The following is an 18,770-nucleotide window of genomic DNA, read 5'->3' as shown; positions in this document are numbered from 1 at the left end:
TAATAAATGAAAGAAGAGAAATTACTCAAGAATTACATTAATGGTAAGTTAATATAATATACATTTAATATTTTTTTGGAGTTAATGAAATACAATAATAAATATATGATGACTTAATATGATCTACAATCAATACTTATTAAGTCGAGAAGAGAGAATAAAAAATATTTCGTTGAGTTTCAGGGTGTGTTGCGTTACCCTCTATGGGGACATTTTTACGCTAACACCCTGATTCATTACTTTAAAGTTTTATTAGCCTTTCCCTCTAGGGGGCGCCCCGCCTTACTGAGTTTATTTTAATTTGTTAATTTTATCATAGTTTTATTTGTATTGTAGGGCGATTGGCGCTACCCTCTTCACAGTATGAAGATATTCAACAGAGTAGACCATGGTATTATTCAAGATCTAATCTAATTCACTTTCACAACTGACAATATACATTGAGCCAAGGATGGGTTACAGATCATATGATCTTCAATTGAGTCTAGTGGCGGGGTTTCGTTCCTACACTTGAACAAAACAAGGAGTTGGGTCGCCTGCCCAACCACCTGGGGTTTCTCTGGGTCCCTCCCACAGCTTAAGCCAGGGATGCGTTATAGATCATATGGACTGCCATTGAGTCAAGTGGCCTGGTTTCAATCACACACTTGAACATGACAAGGAGTAGGGTCACCTGCCCAATATCAAATGACTGATCATGAGTTTGCACACGCACACACACACGCATCTCTCTCTCTCTTTCATACTGTGGGTTTGATCAAATATTATAATCGCCCAGGAAATAATATAATGATAGTTTCTGCTTTGTTTCCAAAGCATCCAGACTAACCGGATTTGAAATTAGAGTGAGTTCTAGTGGTCATTGTGATGAAGCAGGATTTACATCAGCTACAGCATGTTATAAAGATCACACATCAACAGCACAATCTGTTTATACCATAGAGAGATGTAATCAACCAGCTGTACCATCCTTTTCTGGTAAATTTGCTGTTATATCTGTAAAAGGAACACCAGCAATACTGAATCTATGCGAGATACAAATATTCCCAGGTAAGGATATTAATATGAATCAGTGCATCCGTGGGATGTTTGTAATATTTATTTGTTTTAGAAAATGAAATGAAATGGGGTTTAACGTCCTACTGTTCTGCTCCTATACTGGGCTAATGAAGACGGGCATACGCCATACAGTGTGCTATGAGGAAAATTTTGCCTGGGCAGCGGCACTATCGCCTACTCTTGTATCGAATTCAAACTGCTAAAGGAACTTTTACCTCCAGGATAGCGAGCTATTTGTTTTAGAGATAAAAAGTATGTTATTGATTTTGAGGAGTAAAAACCTGCCGAACTTCCTCGGTCAACACCGGGATTGAAACCAGGTGCTCCGGAATAGCGGGACTCTGTGGGCAAATGCCCATTGCCTTCAAAAGCAGGGGACACTTGTCTCACTATTGCACCAAATATATTCTTGTTTTCTTCTCTGTTTAAATGGTAACTGACCAGAAGACACCAGATTTCATCTCTTCTGTACCAGAATGTCAAACATTTTCCTAGTATTGCGAAAGGAGCCCGGGGGACAATCCCCCCCCCCTCCTACGTTCCGATGCCCCAGGGGGAACTCCTCGTTAGCGAGCCAGCACCTTACTCTCTGAGCTACGGTGACTTCTTTGGTATTTTAAACTTAATTGTAATCTTTTTTTTTTTAAACAAAAAATACAAATATAAATATGTTTTTAATATTGTTAATGTGTAGAAAATTGTCCTGATGGCTTTTGTAACCAAAGATGTTCAACGAACTGCTTCAACAACGCCTGTGAGAAAATTTGAGGATTGTGTAGCAACAGTTGTAAGAATGGTACGTGTGACGCCAAAACAGGGAGATGTAAAGATGGTTATGGTGATTCGTGTTAGTCTGCTTGTGACCATAGCTGTAAGGATGGTAAATATAGTACCAAAACGGGGAAATGTGCCGGTGTAAAGATGGTTACTATGGTGATGTGTGTGAAGAATCATGTTCTACCTGTAATGGTACATGTCGACAATTAAATGGTGTTTGTTTGACTGGTCGTAAAGATGGATATTGGGGATGTAATGGTTTGTGTCTACAGACATGTTCCTACTGTACTATCCAAACGGAAAATAAATATGCATCTCCTCGATCATCTTGATATTAGACAATAGACGGCTCCAAACAAAGAATGTTGCAGTCTGTTATGGCCAGAAAACCTTAAAAGTAATTTGTATTGTTAATTTTAATTTTAATATTATTTTTCATTTTTCGTCTCATTATTAATAATATTCATGATTTTTTGATTACCCAAAGAGTGATGTGACTCTTATTTTCCCGCTAAAAGAAAACTGCACCGTGCAATTGTAACTTTGGCAGTCATTTTGGTCTCGTGGTTGTCAATTAATATTGTTATTCAAGTACCAACCAGTATGGTTTTGTCAGTATATTGTCATTGTCAGCTTTGAAAGCCCGTAATTATTTTTTTTATTGTCCAATCAATAGACGCCTTCTATTATATTTTATTCTATTATTAGTAACACTGTGTGATCGCCAGTCACTTGCAAAGAGAAACCATGTATTGTCTTTGTATTTATCGGAGATATTGGAATAAAAAAAGGTTCAAATGAATCAAGAACAAAACATAGAATAATACTCAAGTTAGTCCTACATTTAGCAACTACATGTAATTATTTTACATTAATAGACTAGGATAATAACACTACTGTAACTCGATCAACACAAATAACAGGTCGGTAAAGTTCGGATTTTTCCGGAGAAATGATATTATCGATAATCGCTCACAAATTCTTGCCGATAATGGATATTGAAATTTCATATCGATTCCCAGCCTTACCCCTAAGGAATTAAAAGACATAGATCCAGTGAGACATTCCGCTTCAATGACGACAACGGAAGAAATGATGTTGACAGTAAAAGAATTAAGGAAACCTAAAGGTGACATTAAAAAATTTGCAGGTGATGTGATGACATACAAAAAATTCATCAGTGAGACTTTAGATAATACAAATGAAAAAATGAATTTGTTAGAGCAATACACGTTAGGTGAAGCAAATCGAATTGTTAGCGGTTATAGTCATCTTGACAGTCAATATGGGTTTCCAGCTGCAATTGAAGAATTGGAAAAACGGTACGAAAACGACAAATTCATTGCATCAGCATATTCAAAGAGAGCACTTGAATGGCCATCCATACGTCCTGATAAACCGAAAGACTTAGATAACTTCGCTATATTCCATACAGAAATTGATAAAGCTGTTAATAACATTCAGAGTATTAAAATTTTAGAATATCCAGCAAACATGACCAAGTTAGTTCAAAAACTTCCATATTACATGCATGAAAAGTGGAGAAACATTGTAGATAGCATTTATGACGATGATCAACCTGTGACATTTGCCGATTTAGTTAGATTTATAAAACGAGAAGCTAAAAAGGCCAACGATCCAATTTATGGTAGAGAAGCTTTATCAGTCAAGACAACACAATATCATAAACCTGTTGCAAGACCAAAGCAGAACCCACTTTCATCATTTGCAGGTCAACATTTTAGTGAACCACACGTAACAGAGAAAACACCATGCATATTTTGTAAAAAAGATAACCATGCACTACTAAAATGCAATAAATTCATCAAAACTCCATGTGCTGACAGAAAAGCTTTTCTTAAGCCTTATTTTTTATGTTATGGTTGTTTAAAGTTAGGCCATGGTATAACAACTTGTCGCAGAAAGGAAGTTTGTATTATATATGAGAGAAGACATCCAACGATATTTCATGATGTTGAATTTGACGAAAGCCATAGAAATCCATAACAAAGTACAGCATGGAGTCTTCATACGGAGGCCGTTTTTTGCACAATGAATATTAAACCAGTTCTAGTTCAAGTTAAAAACAGTGCAAAAACATTTGAAACTTATGCTTTCCATGACAGTGGAAGCAGTGTTACATTTTGCACCACCAAACTGATGAAACAGTTAGGAATTACTAGCAGTCTGAAAAGAATATCTTTAAAAACAATGGGGAAGCCTTTCAGCCTACAGACTTTTGTCTTGCATAATTTAGAAGCTTTGGATCTCAATAGTAATAATGTAGTTCCTTTACCAACAGTTTATACTAAAGATGAGATGCCAGTTACTAAAGAATCCATTCCAACTCAGGAAGATATTAAGAAATGGGAACATTTACAAAATATCAACATACCAGAAATAGATGCTGAGATAGGTTTATTAATTGGAAACAACATACCTGATGCTTATACCCCATTGGAAGTTATTAGAGGTCCTTCTTGTAGTCCTCACGCATCCAGAACAAAACTAGGATGGTCTGTATGGAACGTAATAAGAGAATCGTCAGCTAACCAAGTTCAGAACAACACAATTATAGTAAATCCCTGCGAAATGAAATGAAATGAAATGGGGTTTAACGTCCTACTGTTCTGCTCCTATACTGGGCTAATGAAGACGGGCAAACGCCATACAGTGTGCTATGAGGGAAATTTTGCCCGGGCAGCGACACCATCGCCTACTCTTATATCGAATTCCAACTGCCAAGGGATCTTTTACATGCATTCTAATGTATACACACAACCTCGATTTCCCGTCTCATCCGAAGGGCTAGACAGCTGTCCTTGTCAGGCCCTCCGTTCTGCACCACCGACAAGGGGAAACCACGTCGGAAAATCAGGATGAACTTTCTCGGCCAATGCAGGGATCGAACACCCACCTCCAGGCTAGTGAGCCAGCGTCTTAACCACCTAGCCACCGTGGCTCCCAAATCGCTGTGAAGTAAATGTCATAAATGAAACAGAACAGTTAGAACAACTGGTACCTAAAGCCATCAACATGGACTTTCCTGAAAAACTGACAGAAGACAAAAAAGAAAACAGCGTAGAAGATAAAAGATTCTTAGATAAGATAAATTCTACTATAATTTACACAAAAAATGGTCATTATCAAATCAATGTACCTTTTAGATATAATAACATTATATTTCCAGATAACAGATTACAAGCCGAACAGAGACTTAAGTATTTACAGAAGAAATTATCTAAAAATCCACAGTTCAGAGAAGATTATACCAAATTTATGGAAGACATAAGATCTTAAAGATCTTAATAAAGATAATGGTAGAATATGGTACTTGCTTCATCACGCCTGTTATCATCCTTGTAAGAAGAAAATCCGAGTTGTATTTGATTTAAGTGCAAAGTTTCAAGGCATATCTCTGAATCAGATGTTGTTAAGTGGTCCTGATTTAACCAGTAAAAATAATCAGTGTATTATTAAGATTCCGTCTAGAACCAATTGCCATCATTGCAGATATTACTTCTATGTATTATATGGTTTATGTAGCATACGAAGACACAAATTTCCTTAGATTTCTATGGTATCCAAATGGTGATATTGATAAGCCACCAATAGTTTACAAAATGTTAGTTCATATATTTTGGGCAACATCTTCACCTAGTTGTGCCATATCAGCATTACAAAGAACAGCTAGAGGTTTTAAGACATACTTAAACACTGAAGCAGCTCAAACAATCTTTAAAAATTTCTATGTAGATGACTGTTTGAAATCCGTTCCAACTGAATAAGAAGCCATTGCATTAGTAAATGATTTAAAAAACATCTGTCATAATGGTGGATTTCAGTTATCAAAATGGATGATTAACAGCAGAAAAGTTCTAGAAAAATACCAATAGAGGATCAAGCCAAAGAACTTTGAAATTTGAGTCTCGATTTTGATGATCTCCCCACAGAAACTGTGCTTGGAGTTTACTGGTCAGCATAGAATGACAGTTTAGGATTTAAAATCAACATACAACAGAAACCAGCAACTAAAAGAGGTATCCTCAGCACAATATGCTCAGTGTACGATCCACTTGGTTTAGCAGCACCCTTGATTCTTCCTGACAATGAAGTTAAGAATACTCAGAAGCAAATTGTCGTAACTGACATTAATAAGGATAACATCATGCATAGATTATTTGAATATCCTTCAACATTGTTAAAGTTAAAGAAGACCATGGCATGGATTTTAATTGGTTGAAAAATCTTCAAAATCATATGAAGAGAAAACGTCAAACAGATTCTAAACAAACAATTAATCAACCTGATAATAAAATGAATGAGATTTCATCTTTATCACCCAATAATACATTCTACAGTAGATATCGCTTGTGTCACATGAATTTGATTGGTCAGTTGAAAAGGAACTACTTTTTTTTTATTTTCAAAGAACAGTTCATTTCTTATTAAAAGTAAGTTTTTTTTTGTTTTTTTTATTAAAAATGAACTATTGTTATTCAGTTGACCTTGATGGAAACACTGGGTCAATATAAAGGACTTTGCAATGGTTGAATTGCTGTCAAAAAAATGATGTATCACTACGCGGTAATGTTCAGTAAAAGTGAAATCTACAGCAAAGAATTATATTTATCTATTTGTGCATGTAAGAAGGGATTGGGTGATAAATAAAATCTCCTCGTTTTTTGTTACTTTATCAACTTGTGTTGATATTTTTTGATATCAAAAAAGACTGGTAGGAGATTCTCTATTTATCAGTTGAATCTCTAAAAGAAGCAGAAAGAAGAATTTTAATTTATGTCCAGAATTGCCATTTTTCATCAGAAATCAGCAAATTAAAGAGATCTTTAAATTTGAAGAAGGACAGTACAATTTTTAAAGTTAGACCCATATTTATAAAATGATCTGTTAAGGGTTGGTGGACGTCTGCAAAGATCAAATTTACCCGATACAATTAGGAGGCCGGTGTGTTATGGCCAGAAAACCTTAAAAGTAATTTTTATTGTTCATTTTAATTTTAATATTATTTTTTTATTTTTCGTCTCATTATTAATTATATTCATGATTTTTTGATTACCCAAAGAGTCATGTGACTCTTATTTTCCCGCTAAAAGAAAACCGCACCATGCAATTGTAACTTTGGCAGTCATTTTGGTCTCGTGGTTGTCAGTTAATATTGTTGTCATTCGAGTACCAACCAGTATGGTTTTATCAGTATATTGTCATTTTCAGCCAGTGTTAGAGAGTTTAGGGGCATAAAACACGGTATTTGTATCATTTGTATTATTTAATTGATATTGTATATCAGGCTTGTCAGTCGTATCTCTGTTGCATTTTTGTCATGGCATGGAAGCATTGTTTACACTGATCATTTAAAGCTAGTTGTCTCCCTTTAATTACTTTTTGAACTGTCAGTCTTCTTATTAAGAGTTGAATGATTTATGTAATTATATTCTTTGTATGCTATTTTCCATTTATATTTTATTTACCTGGTGGTTTTATACTAAGTAAAGCCTTTATATCAAATATTCCCCATGTCTTTGTATCTTGAACCCCATCCCTTTGGCTTGAACAGTTTATTACCCGCCAGTGTTAGTTGTAATTAGAATATTTATCAGTGGTAGTCTATTAGCTGAAATTTACTGTTATTTTTGAGAGAATTTATATTTGTATTTTTCAGTTAATCGTTAGACAACGTTAGACATCATTAAACATCATATATATCATCATCATCATTATAATATTTTGAAAAGACTTTTCATCAAAGAATATTTATATTAAAGATACATTATGGGAGATAAGATAAAGAGATGGCAATTCTCGCTATAATAGTTAAAAACTAGATAGTGTAAAGGTAATTTGCTGAAAATTTCAGTCAAATTGATCCACTATGAGCCGAGAAAGAAACGGGTGAAATTTTTGCATAGTCTCGGTCATCATTACTAAAATCATTAATATAAACAGCATAGTCTCGATTATCCACTTTTTTTATTTAATTATCAATGGCCGTTAGCAGCATTTAGGAATCTAATCCAGCCAACATCGAAGGCTAGCCTTGACATCGAGAGTTTATTATGGTCTGGATAAGTTAATTAATGTCGAATTGATAATTTAGATAACATTTCAGGCCTAAAGAAAGACTTGTAATAAGCAGATTTTGCTCTTGCATAATGCATGTTTAACATTAATTAGATCTTCATTAGTCTACTTGTGAACGCATTATGTGATGCAGTATCCGCAATGGCAGTTTACTCCCTACACAGTCCATAATTAAACATGAAAACACATCCACTTGACACAAACTAGGTCATTTTGAGACTAATATATGGTTCAATTTTATTTCAATAATTTGCTTGCGCGTAGGATCTTTAGCAGTGGGAGGAAACTGGATGACCCGGAGAAAACTCACGAGGTTGGACAGGCGACACTACACCTTGTCAGTCATGTACAACAGTTGACTCAATGACAGACCTTATGATACAATGTGCATGCGCTAACTGTTCAGCCATCCAACTGCCCAAACATGAAAACAAATGAAGTGATAACAGAAACTTTAGAATTATTATCCTCTACCTGTCTGTCTGTTCATTATCGGTGTAGGTGAATGTCTTGACTGATTTAGATGATAATCTTTTTCCCGTTAACGCTAAGCGATTTCATTGGTTGAGACTTTTGAAGACGATAACTTTGATTCCAATTGGGACAGAGTGTTGAACCTCTGGAGGCAGGTTGGGGATATCAGCTTCACGGCCATTTCATCTTGCTGGATTTATCTCTCACTGTGTTAATATTTATTTCTAATAATTTTATAAAGTCAGTTAACTCAACCAATTCAGTAGCGTTATTCACATAAAACTTGCTTTGTCCAGTCTGGCATTTTATATTGTACTTATACACACTACAGAGGGAAACTATAGTCTCTCTTGTCCAGTATTATATTGTACTTATACACACTACAGAGGGAAACTATAGTCTCTCTTGTCCAGTACTATATTTTACACTGTACATATATACACATCTAGTTCTATATTATATACAGCTGCCGTAGACTGTGTCCACTGGCAGATATCTTGATGTCCGATTGGGCATATACCTGGTAGGACGTTTGGAATATAGAGTAGGACAGGTCCGGAATGTATACGGCGAAATCACATCTCTTCTGTGCAGTATAATATTTTATATAGTACCTATATGTTTCTTCTAACTGTCCTACACAACAGATAAATCATCAAGAATAATATTTTGTAGCTTCTATACAAACTTTCTCGTAAACACCAAGAAATACAGCGCCACCTATAGAAATCCACATTACTCTTGGTGCCACTCCCGCCCATAACCTGAAGATACAGAATGCATTTAAATGAAATGAAATGTGGTTTAACACCACACAGTGGTGCAGGACAGAGGGCCTGTCAGTGCTGCAGGACAGAGGGCCTGGCAAGGGTTAGTATCTAGTTGTTTGGATGGGAAACAAAAACCCAAATATGGTCCTGTGTACACATTGGGGCACCCCTAAAAGAAATGAAATTTAACATCCTACTGTTCTGCTCCGAGTGGGGTAATGAAGACGGGCATATGCCATACAGTGTGGTATGAGGGATATTTTGCTACAGTCTATTCATATATTGAATTCCCACTGTCGAGAATTCTTTTACATGGGGCCTCGGGTTTTTCATCAAATAGGCTAATGAAGCCCGGCATATTCGAAACAGTGAGAGAGATGTATACACAGGACCTCAGGTTTGTTGTTGTATCTGAACATCCTTTCTGTACCACTTGCAAGGGGGAATGAAGAAGGAAATGGGGTTTACCATCCACTCAGCAAAAACTAGGTTATTTTGGGACTAACTTATAGTTCAATTTCATGTCAATAATGTGCCTGAACATCAGGATCTTTAGCAGTGCGAGGAAACCGGAGAATGAGGAGAAAAACAACCACCAAACTTACCCAGTAAAACCTTTTTGTAAATAGACTTCCTTTAATGCCACCATTATGTTACCACTAGCAACAATACTACCACTCTATTAAATAAATAAAAATACTGTAAAACAGTAAGAAACAATACTACCACTGTGTTAAATAAAAACAAGCCGACAGTGAGGCTGACGTCCCCAGATGACACATATTAATTAATTGCACAGTTATCTTTTTCAAAAGTATCGAGCAATCAAACTGATTATCTATACTTAGTCTAAAAGCATAAAATGTTCACGATCAAACTCAGCCAAGGTTTTGAAGTACCTGGTAGTGAAAGGTACATGTATTCCATACCAGGATTGCAGTCATTGTGTCAGACAGTTTTGATCCGATTTTCATGAAATTCGAACTGATCCATCATTGTGGTGAAACTGTGATATATTTTATAGGTTTTTAAAATTTGAAAAAAATTGAGACCCAAAGAGTGTCCAAGTGAAAAAGTAGTACTGGAATATTTGTAGTTGTTAATTGCTTGTTAAAACAACCGAGGAGGTTTTAGATTTGTATTACAATATGGTTGGTATTTAAAAAGATTAGCAGTTTATCTGGCGTTCAACGGGCGGAGCCCTGAGAGGATGCATTACAGAACTTTCTTGAATAGTATAATTCTGACACATATGTCACTCCCCCAGCCCTTATTCCCAACATTTGAGGCTCGGGACAGCCCTAGTGTAGCCGTCAATATATAGATATATTCACCTGTGCTAATATAATTCTAGTTTTTGCTACGTCCAAAGGTGTTGTTAATGCTGCAGCAATTCCACCTTAAAAATACATACATTTCCAATAAAGTAGGGCAATTTTGATATATATGGGCAGTGGAAGCACCTAATCTTTCTAGAAAAATACTGAATTCCCTGAAAAAAACCAAACATGGAGCATGCACAGGACAAAAATGAGAAGGTGTCACTAATTGGTGGTCTGATGATCAAGGGCTGCCTGCTCGGTAACGTCAAAAGGTTGCATGCGAAGATTGCCTGATCTCTCAGCGTTGAGTAGCGCTTGATGTATATGTTGATAAACTTGATGGTACAACAGTTTTTGAGATAAAAACCATGGAAAAAGACATGGGCAGTGGATTATCCTAGAATTTAATTAGGCTTTGATATGTATGATAAATAAATAGCGATTAAAGACAACAATGTCTTTTATATGAATGATTTCTCCTTCGGCTTTGCACCCGTTGCTAGGTACAGTGACAGAAAAGTCATGTCACAAAAACATGGCTTCTTTTAATAGATTTTTATGGCTAGGGGTATTTCCTCGTGAATATAAGGTTTTGAGAAGGAATTAAGAATAATTAGTTGATAGATTAATTAATTGGAATATATTTTTAGTCCAAATATATCATCAAATCATTGAGTTTGTACAAGGGAAGTATCTTGTAAGAAAAGTAAAATAAGGTAAAATAAGAAACCTGCTACTGCACCACATAAAGATGACTGCCATGCTTTGATTGGTTGTTGTTGTTTATTACTCCACGATTTCTACAACAGAGAGAGAGACGGAAACATAAAGATCAACGGAGAAACTGGACTAACATGGTTCAATTTAAATTCAATGATTTACATGAGCATACAGGTCTTTAGTTATGGGAGGAAACCAGAGGACCTAGAGAAAGCCCACAAGGTTGGGTAGGCTACCCTACTCATTGTCACGTACATTGTCATGTAACCATCTCACTCGACTCAATGGCAGATCTTTTAATCTAAAGCACACACACGCGAGACCATTCAACCACCCAACACCCAAATTTCTATCTTCATTCATAGTAGACATTAAAGATGGGTTCCCAGAAAAGTATTTATTGGGTGGTTATTTCCAATAAAAGTATGGTAATTTTGGTATATATGGAAAGTAGAGATATCCAATCTTACTAGAAAAATACTGGATTCTCCGAAAAACACTCATGGAGCGTATACAGGACAAAAATGTAAGGGTTCCCCTAATGGACAGCCCGAGGATTAGGAATTTCTGCACGCGTGATATCAAAGGTCACACCTGAACATTGAGCGCTTGATGTACAAGTTGATAAACTTTATGAAGAGTTAGACGTACAACACTTTTTGAGATAAAAATGAGGGAAAACGACGCGGGTAGTGGATAATCCAAGAATTTAATTAGGATTCGATATTTGTAATAAATAGTAAGCGATTAAAGACAACATCGTCTTATGTATGCAATGAAATCTCCTCTGACGTCTGAGAGATGTAAGTCACATGACCCGATTTGAACGAAGTTTTATAGCAGGGGATTCCTTGGCAATTACAATGTTTGAGAAGGATTTGAAGCAAAATTATGACAAATTAATTAGTTTGAATATGTTTTTAGTCCATATATACCATTAAATCACCCAGTTTGTACACAGGAATGTATCTTTAAATACAATCAACTAGTGCTGGCACAATGGCTAAATCTATTTGTTAAGGCCAGCTCAATTTTTGTCAAGGTCATTGAGAAGTAAATAAGGTTAGGGCACGTGATTGTTGGCGAGATTGTAGGTTAGGGTTAGCATTAGGGCTAGGTTCGGGGTTAGGGTTGGGATTAGCGCTAACTCTGTTTACATCTCCTGACCGACCTATCACGATAAAATTGAGCTGGCCTTATTATTTAGCACCAACCCTGGCACTATGTATCGCATGATTCACTGTTTCAGGATTTGCGTAATCAATACCTAGCAGTAGAAATAACTTTAAGAAGTAAATTTTTTTGTAAATTCAATTTGAAACATTTGACAGATGGAAAGAGAGAGAGAGAAATGGGGTTTAACTCCACTTGACACAAACTAGGACTAGGTCATTTCAGGACAAACGCACTTGTTCAATTTTATTTAAATAATTTGATTGCGCGTAGGGGTCTTTAGCAGAGGGAGGAAACCGGATAGATAACCAGGAGAAAACCCACGAGGTTGGTTGACTGATGGAACTTACTTTAAATATTTCCCACAGTGGAAATTGGATCAGTGAAAATGGTATTTCTCTAGAAACGGTTACAAAAAAACCTCTATAAAGACCTGAAAGACCCTGAATGATAAAACAAATAGAATTAAACATGTAAGATTTAGATAAAGACCAGACATTTCTCGCTACAATAGTTAAAACATAGATAATGAAAAGGTAATAATGTGAATGGAGGACAGTGTAGTCTCAAGATCGAGAGAGAAATGGAGTTTATTGTCCACTCGACACTTAACTGAAAAATAGTTATATACATATATACCTTGTGTTGTCACTGTAACCCAGGTATCGTTTAATCTTGTGTATCTAGCACTAATTTCTTTCACATTCGTTTAATATCAAATCTTTGTTTAAAAATTTGTAAAAACTGTTTAAAATCACTGTAAATCGTTTAATTTGTACTTCTGTCCAGTTTAAAGCTGACCATTCAATTTTGATAATGAGTGTCCAATTTACAAGTGTTTTAATTTCTCAATCATTGTTAAAAAATAAACAACCCAATTGATTAATGATGTATAATGATTAATTTTTGAACATTGATCAGAAAATTAAATACTTGTAAATTGGACACTTATTATTAAAATTAATCAGTCAACTTTAAACTGGACACATGTACAAATTAGATGATTTTTGGTGATTTTAAACGATTTTTACGAATTTTTAAACAAAGATTTGATATTAAACGAATGTGAAAGAAATTAGTGCTAGATACACAAGATTAAAAGATACCTTGGTTACAGTGTGTGTTGAAGTAAATGTATAAACTTGATCTGGACCATATCAAACACTGTGTATAAATTTCAGTTCTGATGATTATTTCAGTTTGCACACACACACATTGTTTCTCTATTTTTTTGGGATTACGTGATTAATATTTAGGACTAGTTTTTGTATTTTTCACCAAATATAATTCAACTTACATCGGTTGCTATGGTTTTTCTTAAAGATGAGAGTGATGAAATACCAGACGTGGCTTGAGCTCGTTGTTTTACAACTTCTACAGGAACCCGTAATAAACATGCTGCCTAAAAATAAATATTGACTAGAGATTCAGTACTATCAACTGTTACTATGGTTACTCATTTAAAAATACATTATGTAATATTTAGATAAATAACTGACCATTCTTGCTATAATAGCTCAAAAATAGGTAATGTAAAATGAAAATATTGAAAATTTCAATCAAATTGCTTCATTCTGAGCCAAGTTATCACGGTTTGTAGTTTTGATAAGATGTGTGCATTGTGGTAACCTGGGCACTGGTATATTCAAGACTTAGCCTCGCTTTTCCATTTTTAAATTAAATTTTTAAATGGCGAACCATTCTAATCCAGTTAAAATCTTGAGTATCTGATGCCATCAAGAGTTGATTATGGTCTTGTTTTGTAAATAAATGTCTGATTAATACATGTAGTTTATATATAACATTTCAGGCCTAAAGAAAGACCTGCAATAGGCAGATTTAGCTCTGTATGTATGTCTAATATTGACTAGAGATTCAGTACCGCCAATCATTACTATGGTTACTCATTTAATATTGACTAGAGATTCAATACCATCATTGTTACTATGGTTACTCATTTAATATTGACTAGAGATTCAATACCATCATTGTTACTATGGTTACTCATTTAATATTGACTAGAGATTCAATACCATCATTGTTACTATGGTTACTCATTTAATATTGACTAGACATTCAATACCATCATTGTTACTATGGTTACTGATTTAATATTGACTAGAGATTCAATACCATCATTGTTACAATGGTTACTGATTTAATATTGACTAGAGATTCAATACCATCATTGTTACTATGGTTACTGATTTAATATTGACTAGAGATTCAGTACCATCAACCCTTGGGCGATTGTCACCTCAATATTGAAATCATTTGATAGTTATGTCACAGTTACCATGGTTGCTCTTTTATTTATGACATACTGTCAGAAGTGAGCAGGGATTTCAATAATTCGCTTGCGCATAGGGGTCTTTAGCAGTGGGAGGAAACCGGAGGACCCAGAGAAAACCCACGAGGTTGGACAGGCGACCCTACTCCTTGTCACGTACAACGGGATTCAAAACCACGCCAATTGACTCAATGACAGGCCTTATGATACAGCACGCACGTGCTAACCATTCGGCCATCCAACCCCCCAATCTTGAGGTAAGAACACTTTAAAAACATTGAATGATTGATAATGAGTGGAGGGTGGGGTGGGGCCAACATGAGCCAAACAGGTTGATGAATGAAATGGAGCTCATTCAAATATAGAAATAGTTTAAAGCAAAATGATTAGATATGAAAGGGGGAGTAACTCTACTACTTACAATTTCCCCAACTGTTGCTCCTGACATATGAGCAACCGGTTCCCATGTTGGACCAATCACAGTCTTTGTAACATATTTGGTTGATTCGTATGTACAGAAAAATAAGGCAGCTGTAAAAAAAAAGGCTAAATAAATTATACACAGCGTAGTGAATGTTATCAGTGTTTGATAATGGTGAGAGCGTTCACATCGAAATGTTGAAGTTAATAAACTTAGTGAATGTTATGATTAATTGATAATGGTGAGAGAGAGAGAGAGAGAGAGAGAGAGAGGGAGGAGAGAAATGGAGTTTAATATCCACTCGATACAAACCTGGTCATTTCTGGACTAACATAGGGTTCAATTTTATTTCAATAATTCACTTGCACATAGGGGGTCTTTAGCAGTGGGAGGAAACCGAAGAACCCAGGGAAAACACCGAGGTTGGACAGGCGACGCTACTCCTTTCACGCACAACCGTGGAATCGAAACCACACAAGTTGACTCGATGACAGACCTTTATGATACAATTTAACTCGCACATGCTCACCATTCGTATACCCTCCCCCACCCCCCTCACTCGTCACCATTAACTTGACTGTATTTAGTTTTTTACCTGTTGGTGCGGAACCAAGAGCAGCAGAGAATAAGCCTGAATATATTCCACGGAAACCTCCAGAGCCAATAAAACCATTTTGGCTCTGCAGACGGGTCTTGATCGTATCCAATGGATACAAGATTATATCAGCTGAAGTCCCAGCAGCTCCACCTGCCTGAACAAATAATAAAAACAAAATAATTAATCTGTTTCTATTTAAAATTAATATTTTGTTTTGAATTTATTTTCAGTACGGACTTGCAGAGCTTTTTGTTTGCTCGCATGACACATTTCTAGTTATTCTTAAACCCAAGAAGCCACAACTGTGCCTCAGTGAATAAGGGGCTGGCTCACTAACAAGGGGGTCCCAGGTTTGATCCTGCTGTAGGTTGGGTAGGTTCACCAATCTGCCCCCCCCCTCCCCCTCTCAATCTGATTAAAACACAGATCATATTTCGTTTCATTTTTCATTGTTCAAAATTTTGTTCTACTTGTCATATAACCCACGTTCTGGATGATGTGAGGGATTAACCAATGAAACAGTCTGTTACGGCAAGATATTTTGGCATGAGGTGCACGGAACTGTGGGTATCCCACTAGAAACATCAACACTGATTGGTTAATCAAATGTCTGACACTATAGGGTTAAAAGTCACTACTATGACCGTGATGTGACCTTCCAGTACAACGGGTCAGATATTCATGTAGTAGAGACCAACGAAAGTATAAAAAAAAAAAAAAAATATAGATCTTTATTTTGATCAGATTGGCTCCCCCTTGTCAGTGGTGCAGGACTGTTGTTGAAACTAAAAATTTTGTACTTTTGTATTTGCAAGTATACATTTATCTACGATTTGAGAAGCCATTTCATCATCATTGAAAAATATTTAAATAGGTCAGATGAAGTTACAGTCATTTTCCACAGCCCTAGGTCTTGACCGATATATAAGTCTGACATGGATCCCATGCCCTAAACTATAATATATATAAGTTCAGGTGTTTGAATAGGAATAAAAACCCTCATACATTCATTTTGAGCATCAGTTAATTCCCCCACATTCTATCCACACCCCATCCATAAAATAAAAGAAATGAAACGAACAATTAATGCAACTCTAAAATCAATTTTATCATCCATTCTTTTTTTCTTCAATATTCTGAAAGAATAAAAATAAATGCTGTGAGAATTATAAAAGCCGAAAAAAACTTAGTTTAATGTTAGAGTGAGAGAGGGAGAGAGAGATAGATGGGTTTATGTTCACTCAACACAAACTAGGTCATTTCGAGACTAACATATGGTTCAATTTTATTTCAATAATTTGCTTGCGCGTAGCGGTCTTTAGCAGTGGGGGGAACTGGAGGACCCGTAGAAAACCCATTTGACTTCTGCGATAATTTGCCTCGATCATCAAGGGGCCTCATTATCATTACAAATAATTGTCATTATCAGGAGGGGTAGCACGATTTACCCAAACCTACCATTATTTCAACCGATGGCCATAATTTATATACCATATTCTCAATACTAAATTATGAGGGGCATTTTTGACAATTTAAATTACAAATGATATTGACAATAATTGGCACAAAAGAGAGAGAGATTAAATGGGGTTTAACATTCACTCAACACAAACCATGGCATTTTGAGACTAACATATGGTTTAATTTCATTTCAATAATTCACTTGCACGTAGGGGTGATCTTTAGCAGTGGGAGGAAACCGGAGCACCTGGAGAAAAAACACAAGTTGGACAGGCGACTCTAATCCTTGTCTCGTAAAACCATGAACCTTATAGGCTTATACAACCGGGGAATCAAAACCACGCCACAGACCATTCGGCCATCCACCCACCCCCACCCCCTGACAATTTTGCATTAACAATTGTACATTTTATTATAAAATATAAATATAAAACGCTATCCCTTTAAATGTAAATATTGCTTCTGACTGTACTATCCCTTTAAATGTAAATATGATACCTTCTGACTGTACAATACGTGTATACCATATACGGCTCGGCCTACTCCACTCGTCTCTGCTGACGACTTTGAGTCACTTTTTCACAAGACATTTCGAATTCTAATTCTAATCATCAGAGCAAAGTATTAGTCAATCGATCTGTTATACGCTTCAACTAGTTCAGCCATGACTTGTCCTTTAACTGACTATAGAATAATATAGAATCATTATTACTACCTGTACTTTGGATTTTTACTGCCATTTCTTCACAGATTATTACCATGCTTCTTAGTTCAACATGTTCCACCCAATGACGTCTATATACCCCCAGTCTTGTTCAAGGGATGTAACTCTATTTAAAAAGAGAGTTATCTCCCCTTGATTGAAATCATAATAATAATAATATTTGTTGAAACTTAGTAAAATATGTATTACTGTTTCGTTTTAAAGCAAATTTGCTTCGTGAGATATTTCATGTTTGCTTGTAAAACAAGAAAATTAACAACCTACATTATAGACAATTTTTGCCCAAACTTTGTGCTGTATCAGGATTCAGGAACCCCGCCACGGTGGCTGAGTGGGTGAGACAGGTTGCGTGTTCGATCCCTGGCCTTATTGGCCGAGAAAGTTCATTGGGATTTTCTGGCGTAGCTTCCCCTTGTCAGTGATGCAGGTTGGATGGTCCGAAAAAACGAGGTCCCGTGTATGCATTGGCATGCACTTAAAAAATCCCTTGGCAGTTGGAATTCGATATATGAGTCGGTTATATTTCCCTCATAGCATGGCGTATGCCCGTCTTCATTAGCCCAGTAGGACGTTAAACCCCATTTCATTTCATTTCATTTCATTTTTGTCCTGTATCATTTAGGGGAGACCAGGGCACATTGAACATATGGGTACATTGAACCACCATGGATATATCCTTTATAAATAATACTAGGCAACCCAAGACTACACAGAAGTGAGATAACTTCTTAGACCTATTTCCCCATCAATAAGCAGTAGCAACATGCTGTCAATTATTTTTTAGGCAATGATTTTTTCAAAAGAGCTCTTAAAAGTGAAAATGCACTACTTCCACTTATCATTTTCCATACTTGTTAACTGTTTAGTCTAGGAAATTCTTGT

At 35.9% G+C, this 18,770-nt stretch overlaps 1 protein-coding gene across 2 annotated transcripts; it reads right to left on the bottom strand.

The window, feature by feature from the left end:
* Nucleotides 1–272: 272 nt before the first annotated feature.
* On the bottom strand, nt 273–17,973 carry LOC126828679 (mitochondrial S-adenosylmethionine carrier protein). Of its 2 annotated transcripts, XM_050558605.1 has the most exons (11): nt 17,880–17,973; nt 16,785–16,839; nt 15,701–15,857; nt 15,106–15,215; nt 13,692–13,796; nt 12,745–12,837; nt 11,232–11,301; nt 10,514–10,578; nt 9,785–9,858; nt 8,410–9,173; nt 273–996 (listed from the first exon to the last, which is right to left on the bottom strand). In XM_050558605.1, exons 2-10 carry the CDS (start codon nt 16,818–16,820, stop codon nt 9,065–9,067), a joined length of 819 nt encoding a protein of 272 aa, XP_050414562.1. In that variant the 5' UTR covers nt 16,821–16,839; nt 17,880–17,973; the 3' UTR covers nt 273–996; nt 8,410–9,064. The 2 variants fall into 2 exon arrangements, with proteins under 2 accessions (XP_050414562.1, XP_050414563.1); XM_050558606.1 differs by lacking the exons at nt 16,785–16,839; nt 17,880–17,973 and adding an exon at nt 16,709–16,769.
* Between the last annotated feature and the right edge of the window lie 797 nt (nt 17,974–18,770).

The sequence above is a fragment of the Patella vulgata genome, chromosome 7 (assembly GCF_932274485.2).
Source record: "Patella vulgata chromosome 7, xgPatVulg1.2, whole genome shotgun sequence".
Taxonomy (NCBI): Eukaryota; Metazoa; Mollusca; class Gastropoda; family Patellidae; genus Patella; species Patella vulgata.
Note: the sequence above shows the minus strand (reverse complement) of the source record. Positions and strands in the feature narration are given on the sequence as shown.